The sequence below is a fragment of the Zeugodacus cucurbitae genome, chromosome 6 (assembly GCF_028554725.1).
Source record: "Zeugodacus cucurbitae isolate PBARC_wt_2022May chromosome 6, idZeuCucr1.2, whole genome shotgun sequence".
Taxonomy (NCBI): domain Eukaryota; kingdom Metazoa; phylum Arthropoda; class Insecta; order Diptera; family Tephritidae; genus Zeugodacus; species Zeugodacus cucurbitae.
In genome coordinates this window covers 64953779-64970336 of record NC_071671.1, presented here as the reverse complement: position 1 = coordinate 64970336, position 16558 = coordinate 64953779, and the positions used below count along the sequence as shown (strand labels likewise).

General features: G+C 37.0%; 1 protein-coding gene across 1 annotated transcript; it reads right to left on the bottom strand.

Annotated features, from left to right (window-relative positions):
• Window positions 1–190: 190 nt before the first annotated feature.
• Window positions 191–1448, bottom strand: LOC105211626 (uncharacterized). Its single transcript, XM_011183150.3, has 3 exons — window positions 1291–1448; window positions 539–895; window positions 191–466 (listed from the first exon to the last, which is right to left on the bottom strand). Exons 1-3 carry the CDS (start codon window positions 1336–1338, stop codon window positions 242–244), a joined length of 630 nt encoding a protein of 209 aa, XP_011181452.1. The 5' UTR covers window positions 1339–1448; the 3' UTR covers window positions 191–241.
• Between the last annotated feature and the right edge of the window lie 15110 nt (window positions 1449–16558).

Below are 16558 nucleotides of genomic sequence, written 5' to 3'. Positions count from 1 at the left end.
GAAATAGAAGAGTCAGAGCAAAGAAACAAAAGCATGAAAGCCTCATATCTACATTCATTAGATAACAAATGTTTAACCTATCTCAACTATTTGATAGTGATACTCATTTTATCTGCTTGTGAGTGTGAAAAAGTGAGGAGTGTAGTGCTGTTGGAACTCAACACATACTTTTTAAATGAAAAACTCTGAAATTTTTGCTCAAAATTTTTATTTAAACATCATCATTATTCCAACGCACAACTCAGTTGAGCAGTGTTTTGTTGGCCACGTGCTGATTGGAGATATTGCTCAAGCAGAGCTGATAGTCATTGGCGGTCTGCGTGAGATTAGTCTTGCCACCGCCGATGGCTGCGCTGACGCACGCGCGACGCACGACTGCCACTTGCGACTGATTGGCGGCGAGCTGTGCCTCCACTTGATAGGCCTGCGAGTTGGCCGCGTCCAGCAATTGAATGTTTTGATCGAACTGTGTGTAGGAAAATAAATAAAATAGAATATAACATATTGACACAGATACTTTCATAATATTTGGACTTACCGATGCTGTGTTGCAGTTAAGGAATTTGCCTGTGTCCGCTATTGCTGAGCAATTGGCCAATTGTTGTTGCACTTTTTTCAAATTTTTCCGTATATTGGCGATGGTTGCATTTGCGTTCTTGTTGTTGGCCACCAGCGTGCGATTGGCATTCTCGAAACAGGCATTCGTCTGAGTCGTCAGCAAATTGTTGACTTGTTGTGTACGGTTGTTGTACTTCGTGGCACATACGGACTCAGCTGGCGTCAAAGCGCGCGTATCGATCAAGGCCGAACGCATCTGGGCGACGAGTAAACCAAAGACGCCGTTATGATTGAATTCAGCTGCTTGTGCTTCAATGGAGCTCGGTACAGCGTAGACCTAAAATGAATGTGGGTTATGAAGAGTAATTTTAAATAAATTTTGAAAGATTATAAACAACAATTAAAGAATATGTTAGGAATTATATTAGATGAATAAATCAAGTTTGAGGGGTCAGTAGCTTTACGGTCGCCTTTATATTATACAGTAATAACTCTATCTTTGTGTTATTCCCGATGCTCTCTCAGAGGTATATAATTTCTCCTATTCATCTCTCTTATTCTCCTAATCGAGGTTCTAAGTTGATCAATATAAAGTGTCTGAACAAATTCCTTCTGCTATAATTTTTTACTTTCCTTTCAAAATCTTTTTCTTTTGAATATTTTTTCTGTGAAAAATTTTCCGTACGTCCGTCTTAAATAGGTTTCGTTCTCACGATGTTTTTTTATACTCACTCCCAAGAGGCACACAGCCATCAACACTGTACAACGGATCAATTGCATTTTGTAGCAAATAATATTGTAAAACTGTAATTTGAAATTTTCAACGCTTTCAGCACTTGAACACACTTTGAAGTACGCTCCACAACTTCATTAGTATTTATAGCAGCATTTTCAAAAAATTAGAACAAAAAGCACTTTTGAAACGGAAATTATCTGAAAATTGATGATTGCCTATGTCAGATGGTTAGATAAAATGAGAAACAATGGTAAATCTATATTGCTCGGGGGTGTAATCATATGCATATATGCAAATTTTTGGTAGCAATTATTAATATTCCAAACATAAAAACTTGAAATTGTTCCAAGATGCTATCAAGTTGAGGGAGTTTTTTGGTAAACATGCAGAGAATTTGCGGCAAAAACGGGAAATTAGTTTGTTTGTTGAGAGAAATTATGAATGTGAAGCAATATTTGTAGATATATATCTCTTGTTGTATCACCGATTGTACTTGGGACTTTATTCATAACTTTTTGTTTGGCATATGTTTGGTATCAGTTGCCTTAATTTTTTGGCTGCTACTTGTATTTTTATTTCGTGAAGAAAAATATTTTAAGCTACCCATGTAGGCAATAGAACCATTATCGTCAAATCGTTTTAGAGTGCAAAGAATGCAAAGAATGCAAAGCTGTCAAACAAGCTATCAAAGTCAAAATATGCGTCTGACATTTTAAATTAGTTTTCAGAAACAACCCATGCAAAGTTGTACACCAAATCTACCAATAAAGGTTTATGACCTCATTTGACCTCTTTTGTGATACAAAATTCAGTTCTATGTCAGATTCAAGCTACCTACTGTCGGGCTAACGGTGGAATTATTGCTCCACAGTCAGTCTTTGGTGATAAAATTTTCAGGATTGAGAACTCTTACAGTTTGGAGTAAGATCTCGCGAGCTTTTTGGATCATTTGCACTTTGTTCTTGAGAGTATTGTCTAACTGTGTACACGAGTCTTCTAATATAAAGTGAAATTCTTTGCTAATTAGTGGTAACACAGACTGATAACATTGCTGCAAACATTATTCTCGAACAAAGTCAATGGTGAATTTTGCAAAATCATTTCGGTATTTTTACAACCAATTTCCTTACAAACCTTATCTATTTTTTCTTTGGTATCTACGTGTTCATCTTGAAGACTGCTGTCACACTGTGTTTGATTTGCTTATTTGTTGTTTAATTTTGTTCTTCATGCAAGTAACTGCCATAAACAATATGTGATTGTTTACGTTTTGGAAATAATTGTCTGCAACCGAAAAGAAATCCACTTATTGTTGCTTATATTCGGTAATTGGTTTCATTGATGGCGCTAACTATGTCTAGGCTTTAGAATTATTGCCAATGAAGCACACGTGTGCCACATTTTTATTTTGTATTTTCGGCATTTTATATTTTTGTCACTATAAATATGTTACTCCCACGTATAATTGAACTACCACGCATTCATTTGGTAGTTAGTCTGTTTCCATGTGTAATACTGTGACTTTTGTACCACTTGAATGCACCTGGTGTTCTTTGTTGTTTATGTCGGTTTAATGGAATATAAATGTACATATGTATATGTATCTTCTCTATTCCCACAACATGTTGCATAAAAGTCAAATATATTTCGTCAACCAATATAAGATACAAAAAATGATTAGAGGAGTGAGTCGCTCAAGTGGTTTGCTATAACGTTTCGCTTCTCGAAAATTAAACGTTAATGTATATTTAGCTTATCTGATTTTCTAGTTGCTAATTAATTCGTCAATTGAGATGTCATAACAAAACTGAAGGTATTTACGTTATACTTTTAGACTTAGACAACATGACACATCGATGATATTGGTTCACCATTACACCTGCAAAAGGATGGTCGGACCTAAATGGGGACTAACGCCTCGAGTAACTCATTGGCTCTACACAGCAGTGGTAAGGCCGATCGTGACATATGGCATATTGGTCTAGTGGCCAATAATGAAAAAAAAACGAAATAAAACGTATGAAAAGTTTACAAAGTGCAGCAAGTATATGTATCAGCGGAGCTCGTAGAACAACGCCAAGTCGGGCACTAGATGTCATTCTTTACTTGTTGTCTATTAACTTGTTTTGCAAGCAAACGGCAATTAAGTCTGCCATTAGACTGAGAAAATCTAGTCACTCATAACCAGGGACATTCTAATATTCTTTGTAAATTTCCTTTCTACCCAGCTTCACGGATTTCCGAAATCCACTAGAATTAAATCTACATACGTCCCTCAATATTGCCGTCCCCACTAGAGAGTTGTGGGACAATTGCGAGATAGACAAGGAAAAATAAATAAGCATATAAACGGACGGATCTTAATTTTGATAAACGATTTGGAGGTGATGTCTTTTCGGAAAAATTGCGACCAGATCACTGCAGCGTCTTTCAAGCAGAGATTACTGCAATAACTACAGGAAAACGTGGCCTGATTGGAATAAAGGCCATACGTGCCTCTACTGAAATTTAAAAGGAAGGACATAAGAACTCTAGTTGGAGTGTTAATTGGTCATTGTCTGATAGGAAGACATGCCGACAGACTGGGGTTACCAAACAATGACTACCGTAGGAGCTGCCAAGAAATAGAAGAAGAAGAGACTGTGGAACATCATCTATGTGAATGAATTAACTTCCTTCGTTTGTGATCTAAAAATATTTTTATTTGTAATTTAAATTGAACAAAGAAGAACAAAATAAAGTTTGATAAGAATCAATCCGTACTATTAATAAATATTATCTTTTAACTTTAATGAGCTTTATTTTTTTTTTGGGCGCACCGAACGCATGTTTTTCTGTCTACTGCTACTGATATCACTGATAAAGTGGAGGTGTCTTCCTACTCCATCATGCGTGACTGCTCTTTAACCGATCCACACTTCTGGACTGATAAGGTAGCTGGCATGCGGGTAACGCACAGAGATAAGATAAATAGGCGCATCAGTTGGGTGTTACATACTTACATGCATACACACAAGTATTTATATAAGAATACATTCGTAGATATCGAAGTTTGTGTTTATGTTAGATAACCTCATGTTTACGGGTATCAGGTGCTACTAACAATCATATTTATTTTGTGTAATTAGCTTTCGCTATTGATAGTGTAAACATTTTAATTTCATATAGATAATAATTGTTGTGATAGTATTTTATCTGTATTATAAATTCTGACATCATATTTTGTATTGGCGCTACATGATTTTGCATGACATAGAAAATCAGAATGAAATAGTATTTAATGAATAACTCATAATTTTGCTATGCCAATAGCTATTGTCGCTCATATAATCAGCTAATAATGTATAGAAGACTATACATAGAAACCGATGAGAGAGCACCCAATATCACCCAAGCAGCTATAATATAAACCAAGGTACCATAGAGGAAGTCATTGAGTTCTACAGGAACCTACAGCTTCAAAAATAATGCTTCTTAATTTGACTTTCCTCTTTCCGCATATCATTGGTTGCTATTATTTCGAAAATACACTACTTGAGTTCTTTAAATTAAAGCTTCTTATGCCGTGCACAACAAGCAAAGCATAATGTTGCATTCATAAAAGCATATATATGTGTACATAAGTATTAGATAAGCACCCGAAGTCATACGCATTGTTATTGACTTTGACACTCTCTCCAAGTTCAAGGTGCCAAAGGGTTGTAAGCGATTAAAATTAAGCCTTTTGTTCTAACGGGTGATTTTTTTGAGGTTAGGATTTTCATGCATTAGTATTTGACAGATCACGTGGGATTTCAGACATGGTGTCAAAGAGAAAGATGCTCAGTATGCTTTGACATTTCATCATGAATAGACTTACTAACGAGCAACGCTTGCAAATCATTGAATTTTATTACCAAAATCAGTGTTCGGTTCGAAATGTGTTTCGCGCTTAACGTCCGATTTATGGTCTACATAATCGACCAAGTGAGCAAACAATTAATGCGATTGTGACCAAGTTTCGCACTCAGTTTACTTTATTGGACATTAAACCAACCACACGAATGCGTACAGTGCGTACAGAAGAGAATATTGCGTCTGTTTCTGAGAGTGTGGCTGAAGACCGTGAAATGTCGATTCGTCGCCGTTCGCAGCAATTGGGTTTGTGTTATTCGACCACATGGAAGATTTTACGCAAAGATCTTGGTGTAAAACCGTATAAAATACAGCTCGTGCAAGAACTGAAGCCGAACGATCTGCCACAACGTCGAATTTTCAGTGAATGGGCCCTAGAAAAGTTGGCAGAAAATCCGCTTTTTTATCGACAAATTTTGTTCAGCGATGAGGCTCATTTCTGGTTGAATGGCTACGTAAATAAGCAAAATTGCCGCATTTGGGGTGAAGAGCAACCAGAAGCCGTTCAAGAACTGCCCATGCATCCCGAAAAATGCACTGTTTGGTGTGGTTTGTACGCTGGTGGAATCATTGGACCGTATTTTTTCAAAGATGCTGTTGGACGCAACGTTACGGTGAATGGCGATCGCTATCGTTCGATGCTAACAAACTTTTTGTTGCCAAAAATGGAAGAACTGAACTTGGTTGACATGTGGTTTCAACAAGATGGCGCTACATGCCACACAGCTCGCGATTCTATGGCCATTTTGAGGGAAAACTTCGGAGAACAATTCATCTCAAGAAATGGACCCGTAAGTTGGCCACAAAGATCATGCGATTTAACGCCTTTAGACTATTTTTTGTGGGGCTACGTCAAGTCTAAAGTCTACAGAAATAAGCCAGCAACTATTCCAGCTTTGGAAGACAACATTTCCGAAGAAATTCGGGCTATTCCGGCCGAAATGCTCGAAAAAGTTGCCCAAAATTGGACTTTCCGAATGGACCACCTAAGACGCAGCCGCGGTCAACATTTAAATGAAATTATCTTCAAAAAGTAAATGTCATGAACCAATCTAACGTTTCAAATAAAGAACCGATGAGATTTTGCAAATTTTATGCGTTTTTTTTTTTTTAAAAAGTTATCAAGCTCTTAAAAAATCACCCTTTATTTATACATATGTACATTTCTATACAAATAGCTATTAGCTTGTATTGAAATGGAGAACTTTGGTTTGTACATTTTATACATTTTTATGTTTATAAAAATATTAAGAACATACTTCATGCAACTAATATGTCTCAAGAGTGAAAAGCTGTTAAAAATGACAGTAATGTGAATATATACATATTTGCGAGGATTGCTATTTATATTACTCGTCTACGGAAGTTTAGCAGTCGTAGGCAGGAGTATAATGGGTTTTCTTGCATTTTGTGATTGGCAAATTAGAAGTTCATGCAGAATCAGTTGCTGTGATTGAAATATTAAAGCAATGCGTGTGAAAAGAATCAAAGAGCTCGTGTAAATATACTCTCGCAACAAAAGTTGCTAAAGAGAGTATTATAGTTTTGTTCACCTAACGGTTGTTTGTAAGTCATAAAACTAAACGAGTTAGATATAGGGTTATATATATCAAAATGATCAGGGTGACGAGACGAGTCAAAATCCGAATGTCTGTCTGTCCGTCCGTCCGTTTGTCCGTGCAACGGATAACTTGAGTAAAAATTGAGATATCTTAACGAAACTTGGAACACGTATTCCTTGGCACCCTGAGGAGGTTCGAAAATGGGCGAGATCGGACCATTGCCACGACCACAAAATGGCGAAAACCGAAAACACAAAAAGTGTCATAACTAAGCCATAAATAAAGTTAAATTGGAGCATAGGATCGTATTAGGGAGGGGCACATTTGGATGTAATTGTTTTGGAAAAATGGGCGTGACCCCATGTATATAACTCGCAAACCAATAAAGCTATATAAGCCAAACTTTCGTGAATTCGTGTTTTTCAGCCATTTCCTTATACAGTCCGAAAATGAAAGAAATCGGATCATAACCACGCCCACCTCCCATATAAAGGTTAGGTTGAAAATGACTAAAAGTGGGTTAACTCATTAACGAAAAACGTCAGAAACACTAAATTTTACATAAGAAATAGCAGAAGGAAGCTGCACTCAGATTTTTTTACAAAATGAAAAATGGGCGTGGCATCTCCCACTTATGGGTCAAAAACCATATCTCTGGAACTACTCGACCGATTTCAATGAAATTCGGTATATAATACTTTCTTGACACCGTGATGACGCATGTGAAAAATTGATGAAATCGGTTCATAACCACGACAACTTCCCATATAACTCAAGTTTGAATTCCATCTGATTCCTTCACTTTATAATGTATACATAAGGAACCAATGAAGATAGCGGAATAAAACTTTACACAAATAGTACATATCATCTCTGGCTTCAATTGTCGAAAACGGACTAAAACTTTTCAAGACCCTAGATATCGGACATGTTGAACTCAGCGCCTAAGGATAAATTTTAACCGAAAATATGGGTAAATCTCTCAGATATCTCAATTTAATTCAGAGGTAATTGTTTTCTTCTAATAGTGTGTCTCTGTTCCAAAAATTATTAAAATCGGATAATAACATCTCCTAGCTCCCATGTACCTAATTATAGGTTTTTCAAAAATACGGTGGGCTTTAATCTACATATATGTATTGGTTAATATGTGAGATACTATATCTTTGCGAAATTAAGTGCTGGTGAAAATGAATGAAATCGGTTCAGGAATTACCTCAGCCCTCATACACTATATAGGACGATTTTCGTTATTCTATTAAACTTTGTGCCGAATTTATAGGTAAATTTGGGTGTTATCTTATTAAAATTTCTTCAATAAATTGCGAGAGTATAAAATGTTCGGTTGCACCCGAACTTAGCCTTTCCTTACTTGTTTTTTGATGTACCTATTAATAATTTAAAATTTAATTTTTTTCGAATTTTTAAACTCTTTAATATCAATTGTTTATCGAAATGTCTGTACATATATTTTCAATCTCATCACGTAAGCCACCGCTAATTCAACAAGCGCAATCAGTCTTCACTCTTCAAGCATATCAAGCTTGCTATACAAATAAATAAGTATATATTACATATTATAAATCAGGCATTCATTCAGGCAAACCGCCGAATGAGAGATATTAAAAAGTCACTTGACTGCACAGCCAAACACATGCATATGTATACAAGCCATATAGCTATATAGATATGTATAAATGTAAGCATTGAGTGGCGAACGCAGATTTATAGCAACAAGCAATAACAACAACAACCAACTACATATGTAAGCATGTAAGTCAAATGCAAAACAACTTCCACCTGCTTGCTTGATAATCGAGCTGTTGAACGGCATATATCTATATATTATACATATGTCTAAGTATGTTTTTGAGTGTATGTATGCATGTATATATATGATTGCATATGTAACGCCAGCCAGCCGTGCAGCAGACAGCCAGGAGCCATTCAATCATCGCTTACTCACTCCAATATATATATATATATATATGTATGTAGACGATTGCTTGTTTCCTTTTTAACGAGTCTATTCATTTTTTGCTTCTCTTCTACTTCTTCTTCTTCTCTTTAATTCATATGTATGCATAGCAAATTTCGTGCACAAAATTTGTGCGCCCCAATGTCAAGGATGTAGCGGCAAGCTAAGGGCGTCTACTGGCTGCTAAGTGAGCGCACACACATACACATACATGCGTGCATATGCCCCCTGTTTAAATTCACAACAATCTATAAGTACACATGTTTTACGTTGCTCAACAGCTACTTAAGTGTGGAAATCACTGCGTAAGTGCCTATTGAGTGGGGAGTTGGTAGCGCAAAACCAAAAAAATAAAAAATAAAAAAAATTTAATAATGAAAATGAAAAAAATAAAATAAATGATATTGGTGGTGGTGGTGCAGCACACATGTGCCGACTTCAAGTTGTCATTTAAGCGCCAAAGTTAAGTGTGTAAGCACACAAGTATTTATGTAAAGCATAAAAGCAACGAGAAAAAATTGTTAACAACACTTTTGACAAATTTGCACAACAACTTCATTACTCATAAATTTTTGAATTGTAACGCCTCAAACCATTTGCTTAACAAGAAGTGCGCGTGTATTGTTGTTGCAGTTGTTGGTTCTTGTCGGCTGACAAAAGCGCGCTAAAGTGCACGTGGGGACCATACTGCCCGCCGCCGTTCATGTACACAATGGATTTGACACTTTGGCATGCTGGCCTGCGACAACAACAAAATACGCCCTTTTGTGTCGGCTCATACACCCACTCCCACCCCGCGATATAAATTTTGTATTATAGTATATATGAGAACATACAAGCGGCCGAAGTGAAGTTTAAACAAGTGACGAAAATCGCTGACGCATGCAATTGTTAAAGACCCCGGGGGCAAAGCGCTGCGCCAGCGATTATAAGCGCGACGGGCAGAGCGTTTTTGCGGCTACAAGTAAGCGTATAAAAAAGAGAGATGGTGAAAGAGCGCCGGTTGGGGTATTTTGCTAATATTTTTTACAGTTATATGCTTCCTGTATTGTAAATATACATATATTGCAGTGTTGTTGTTCTTATTGTTTTTACACTTGTTGTTAGCGTTGTTTACAATTCGCACCCGCACAAACAATGCAACATGTTTGAGTTCACACTTAAATAAAAAAAAATAAAAAAACAAACAAAAGATCACTTCATTCAGCCGCGTACACATACACAAAAGAAACAGCCACAGCCAAACTCGCTTGCGCCTAAATGTATGCAACTTAATTGTACATTTCCAATTTTTCTTCCGGATTTCTGCTAGACGCTTGCGCTTTAAAATTTTTCATTGAAAAATAGCGCCTAAATGTATGCTTAGCAGCATCTGACTTTGCACAACAAACAAAAAACAACAACAATACAAATACACATATAAATAATGAAGTCGCCGGTTTGTGCGCCCATTCATACAAATGACTTGCCATATTTCCGCGCAGCAGCTGAAAACATAAGAAAATGAAAAAACGTGCATAAATAACGGTACTCAACAAAATGAACATTTGAAAAAGTGTACGGCATGCGGCGGCTCAAGCGATTAATCAAAACAATATCGCTTGCACGCTGCTGCCGCCTTGTAGGTGGCGTTTGCGGAAGTGCCGTCGTGTCACTGCCGTTGACGGTGTGAGAATTTATGCCGCGGGCGCACTAAGCGCTGCTCGTGCCGTACTCTGGCTGTCTGCTTGTGAAGTACCACAAAAGCGCAAACAATTAATACATGCATTCATACGGAAGCGCTGTCATGCAGATGTACATACCTCTTACATACATACATCTAACATTCAATGAAGACTTCTGTGTTTATTTTAAATGTGAGTAGGTATTAATATAAATATGACTTGAGTATATATAAGGTAGTATTTCACATGTTTATAATGTACTTGCAATTGTTTTTTTTGATTTTTTTTTTCCGGAAGTGAAAGATTAAAATATTTTTTAATTTTATTTTCGTTTTTTACCTTCTTACCTTCTTGAAAAAACTCACTTCTTCATACATTAATTGATTAGAATACCCGATAGTTGCAGAAGCTCAAATTAAAGGACAATCAAAGTTATTTCATAAATTAAGATTATAATTGAGAAACCAGTTTTTGCCCTTCGCACTGCCGGCTACTCGATAAACCATCAGCTGTTTAATTTAATTTTTGTTTTTCCTTTTCATAAGAAGTTGGTAAATTTCATCACCTGATTGCTATTTTATCAATAACCACAACCAATATTTCCAGCAGCGACACCTATCGTCGTGTTTCATTACTGTTATTTTATCAATAAACTTAGTTAGTGCGTTCATCTAGCTGTACGAGTGAAATACAAAATATGAGGATATCCGCTCTTCCAATGAATTCAAATGTTATATATCGAAAAAAAGTTAGACATCTTAATAGAATTAAAAAGCCTGAAAATATGTTTTATAATTTGGTGCTAAAAATAGATTAAGTTAGTCCATAACTACCGTATTTATCTAGTGATCTGAGAGATACTCCATAGAGTCCACCAGAAGTTAAGTTTTAGCATCAGTAATGTATTTAAATAGCATACGCATTTATCTATCGAACATCGTAGTTCATTACATATCATTGTGAGTACAGCTGCTGACGTTCGCCGATGATATAACTGTTGACAGTCATACCTTTGATATTGTAGATAATTTCGTATACCCTTGCACCAGCAGCAACACTAATAACAATAACAATCAGCCTCGAAATCCAGCGCAGAATCACTCTAGCCAACAGGTGCTACTTTGGACTGAGTAGGCAATTGAAAAGTAAAGTCCTCTCTCGACGAACAAAAACCTAACTCTTTTAGTCCCTCATCATTCCCGTCCTACTTTATGTTGCAGAGGCGTGGACGATGTCAACATCCGATGAGTCGGCATTAGGAGTTTTCGAGAGGAAAATTTTGCGCAGGATTTATGGTCCCTTAAACATTGGCAACGGCAACAGCGAATACTACAGTCGATGGAACGTTGAGCTGCAAGGGTAATACGACGACAATTCCATAGTTCAGCGAATAAAAAGACACCGGCTACACTGGCTAGGTCATGTTGTTCGAATGGACGAAAGTGCTCCAGCTCTGAAAGTGTTCGTTGCAGTACCCGCTGGTGAAAGTCGAGGAAGAGCGAGACCTCTCCGCTATCTCAGGTGGAGAAGGACCTAGCTTCGCTTGGTATAACCAATTGGCGTCATACTGCCAAAAGGGGAAGATTGATAAATTGCATCCTTTCTGTAATTTAGTTCCATATGCATGGGCCGGTATATGCAACATTTATGTGGGAATATCTCGCTTGGCAGAATATCACATTCTCCGTTCTATAATGAATATATCAATTTAAGTAAAAATTTTTGTTACTGATTTGTCATAGAGAAACGTGGTATGAATATTATCTTCAGCTTGATTTAATTCACTGCTGAGTTTTAAATTCAATGAGCTATTGTCACTAGTAACGAAATCTAATTCGATTTATTGTTGTATTTGCAATAAAAACTCTAAAATTTTTTTTGAATTTCATTCTTATAGTTAGCATAAACATTTGATGTTTAGTTTCTCTAAAATTTTTCAATTCCTTATATGTTCAGTTTTTCAGACTATTCACAAACTTCTTATTATTATAATTTATGAAAATATCTATTTCAGCTCTACCACATTTCTTTACAAATATTACATACTTTTTTCTGCTTCCTATTTGCATAGTTGCACATTGTACACGACTCTCCACAGCCCACATAATTTCCGCACACTTCCCCATACTGCCACGGCGTATGAGCAACCAGTAAACAAAAATCAGATTATAAAGTGAATAAAGCGAATAGAAAAAATATGTTAAGCGTGAGTGGAAAAAGCACTATGTAAGTAAGGGCATTGGTCTAATTACAACTGCAACAACAACCAAATTAATTAAAACAACGGCGCGGTGTTTGTGTGTGAGAGAGAGCGGCTTTTGACAAGCCGTGGCGCGCATTTGCTTGTAGATGTGTGTTAAAATTTACGTGTGTGTGTATGTGTAAGTAGTAGTAGAAAAAATGCAAACATATTTGCATATAAAATTAAACCTAAAAGCAAACAAGCAACAAACAATGACAACAACGACAACCTGTGACAACAACATAAAACAGTAAACATGTGCCGACAGTTGGCGCAACATTGCACACCGCAATGCTCGTCCGTCCGGCCACTGCGTTGTCCGGCAACGGCTGCCGCAAAATGTAACGCTCGCTCGGTTGGTTGCACAATCAACCCTACCCATATGTGTGTGAGTGTGTTAAGGATGCCTGTGTAAGCACGTGTTTCGCCACTATCAATGCCCATGCGGCCAGTTGATCTTCTTCCTGCTGGGACTCTTGCCTTTTTATGTTGCCACTTTTGCCGGTTGATGGGACGTTTTGATGTCAACATTAACGTCAAGTGGTTAATTTTATAATAGCGGATTATCTAGGTAAGTTAGCTGTGTGCATATGTGGCTGTGAATTTGCATATGCTTAGAACTGTGTAGGCTTAAATTAGACTTTGTAAAAATAGAAAAAGTATGTAAGCGGAGTAACATAATGAAGCTTTAACATTAGTGAGGGGAAACTTTTATTACTCAGAGAGAGAGTTTAGTTGAATAACATATATTTTGTTGCATGAGGCCTTGCCTCTTTTTGGAAAATAATAATTATCAGACCGGATCTGGTTTCCATAGGATATAGCACAAGAACAAAAGTCATATTCTTCATAATAAAATAAATCAGAGAGAAGAAGGGAGTTTGAAGTCAAAGGATATTTGTTCTATGCATGATTCTAGATTTAAAAACAAGTAAGGAAGGGCTAAGTTCAGGTATGACCGAACATTTTATACTCTCACTATTAATTAAATTTTTATTTTATTAATATAGCAAACAATTTGACTCACATATTCAGCATATATATGGCATAAAAGCCATTTAAAGTTTCAAACCGTTAACATTAGATATATATGAGCTAGGGGAAGTTACGACCCGATTTCACTAATTTTTGGCACGAATACATATTATTAGAAGAAAAATATTCGGTCTGAATTTCTTCAAAATATCTGAGAGACTTACCCACATTTTCGGTAAAAATTTTATTCGAAGCTCTGAGGTCCTCATATTCGATTTATGGGGTCTTGAATACTTATGATCCGATTTTGGCGATTTTTGGAAGGGCGATGATACACTATAAATGTAGTATTTGTGCAAAGTTCAGTTCCGATATCTTCACTAGTTCTTACTATATATATTGTAAAGTAAACTATTCAGACCGAAGTTCTGGTAAATGGGAATTAGGCGTGGTTGTAAACCGATTTTGCGTATTTTCACAACATATCATTGGGATGTAAGGAAACTATTACAAACAGAATTTCATTGAAATTGGTTGAGTAGTTTCGGCGATATGGGCTTTGATACATAAGTGGGCGGAACCACGCCCATTTAAAATTGTGAATACCATTTTGAGTGCAGCTCTTCTGTACCTTCTTTATAATGAAATTAAAGGTTTCTGTGGGTTTCCTTACTGAATTAAAGCGTTTTTAGTAGTTTTCAACATGACTTTTGTATGATAGGTAGGCGTCCTTATTATCCGGTTTCCGCCATTTTTGGACTGTATAAGATAGTATCTAAGAAAGAAGAAAGAAACGACTCTAGGGAGTTTGGTTTATATAGCTCTAGTAGCTTAGGAGATATGTACAAAAAACTTAGTAGGGCACGGGGCCACGCCCACTTTTCCAAAAAAAAAGTACATTCAAATATGCCCGTTCCTAAAGCAATCCTTTGTACCAAATTTCACATTCATAACTTTATTTATGGCTTAGTTATAGCTGTTTATGTGTTTTCAGTTATCGCCATTTTGTGGGCATGGCAGTGATCCGATTTCGCTCACCTTCGAATTTAACCTTCTTATGCTGCCCAGGAACACGTGTACCAAAATAAGATATCTCAATTTTTACTCAAGTTACAGCTTGCACGGACGAACAGACGGATGGACGGTCAGACAGACATCCGGATTTGAACTTTACTCGTCACCCTGATACGGATTTTCAAACTTCAAACTGTACTTTATACCAAATATATCGGTTAATATAGCAGATTTCTACATTTTTTACCAGTGGCTTTGAAAATAATTTCATGAAAATTGCAGGCGAATAAAATTATTGATCATACGACATGTCGTTTCAAAGTATTCAATTAAACGCTTGCTGCTGAGCCAGTCAATTTCACTGGTAATAAAATGCAATCAATTAAATCACAGCATAAATAGCCAACTACAGCGAACTGATTTCGTGTTTAATCATATTCGCCGCGAGCTTGCATTGAATAGCGCAAATCTTCACGCGCGATTACCAATAATTATGCGCATTTCAGCAAACGCACAGACAATCGATTTTCAGCTGTGTGTGTTGCAGCACCGAAAATCGTTAAATACACCTTCACAAGACAAAAGCCGCAACAACGCGAGCACAACATGGCATTTGTGTATTTATTTCGGTAATCAATGACACTGTCATTCGCAATCGCAATCGCAACCAACATGTCGGTCTTACTCCATATTTACTCCAGATTTTTGCTAATGACACACATTTCACATTTTGCGCCCGCACAGCCATAACGGTAAATGTACCAGTGAGTGCATATGCACAATTATGGGCATATCGGCATATCGCTCGCATACGGCTAGCGGCTACAGCAGCAGTCCCATCTGCCAGACAGTGATTCAATTTTACAGTTACATCTACGCTGTGCTGCTGCTTGGCTGTGGTCGGCGTTGCAATTAATATGTGCATGAGTCGTCCACTACAATAAACCCAACAAAACCGAGAACTATAATGAAACGAGCAAAATCGCGCGCTTTCCGCACCTTTATTGGCTGCCCGCGAAATGCTAGAACGGACAGTTGCATTAGCGGCGACACAGTTGCAGTTGGCCGGTTGTTATTCGATGCAAAAATCCAAATGCAGCATATTAAGTGGCATCGATGAATGGCCGTATGTGGCCGAATGATCGCATAAATGGTGAATGCGCGTGTGTGTGTGTGTGTGATTGCATGAATGCATGTTTTTCGCAAGCTAGCAGCGACTAGCAGCCGCCAAATAATGGCAAAAATATGCAAAGCATCATGCATACACGCAAAAGCACACAATCATATACACATAAGGAGCGAGAGCTACTCATGAGCATATGCATATGCTTAGGCGCTTACATGCTTCTTCATTACGCCTGGCAAGCTAATGACTATTCAGTTGTTGTTTTGTGTTCTCGATTTGATGTTACGTGTGCGTTTCGTTTCGCATTGTATTAGTGCATAGGAGCATACATGCATTCATATACCAGTGTTCAATTACATACTCTGCTATTGAAAGGTTTTCAACTTGATTTGTATTGTGCGCGAAATGCTTTCACCATGGTCGAGCTGCATGATATATAGTATATCTAGGAATTGTGTAAATGTCAGCCAAAATTCATCTCGTTCATAGATTGACTAACTACAATACATTTTAGGACATATTTGAATCAAATTGGAGAAACTTCAGTCATTTTGAGCAGGAAACCTTAAAAATTTCCAATCGGAAGGGTATACAAGTGATATCATTGAGCTCGGCTCAAGCTGTGCTGAATATGAGAATAAAAAACAAGCGTTCGTTCTATTGTTCGTGACCACTCGATAATTTCAAAATCAATTTCGGAGTCATAGACAATCGTGCTGAAATACTCTATCTTTTCTCTTAAATATATGGTTTCTAAATCAAATTTTTGAACACTGTTCTTATCAATTTCTTCATTGATAATGCCCGAA

Coding starts and splice junctions, on each gene's coding strand:
- LOC105211626 (XM_011183150.3), bottom strand. CDS start 1,338: ATGCAATTGATCCGTTGTACAGTGTTGATGGCTGTGTGCCTCTTGGGA. Junction 896..1,290: donor TGGCTGTGTGCCTCTTGGGA/GTGAGTATAAAA, acceptor CATTCATTTTAG/GTCTACGCTGTACCGAGCTC. Junction 467..538: donor TTAACTGCAACACAGCATCG/GTAAGTCCAAAT, acceptor TCCTACACACAG/TTCGATCAAAACATTCAATT.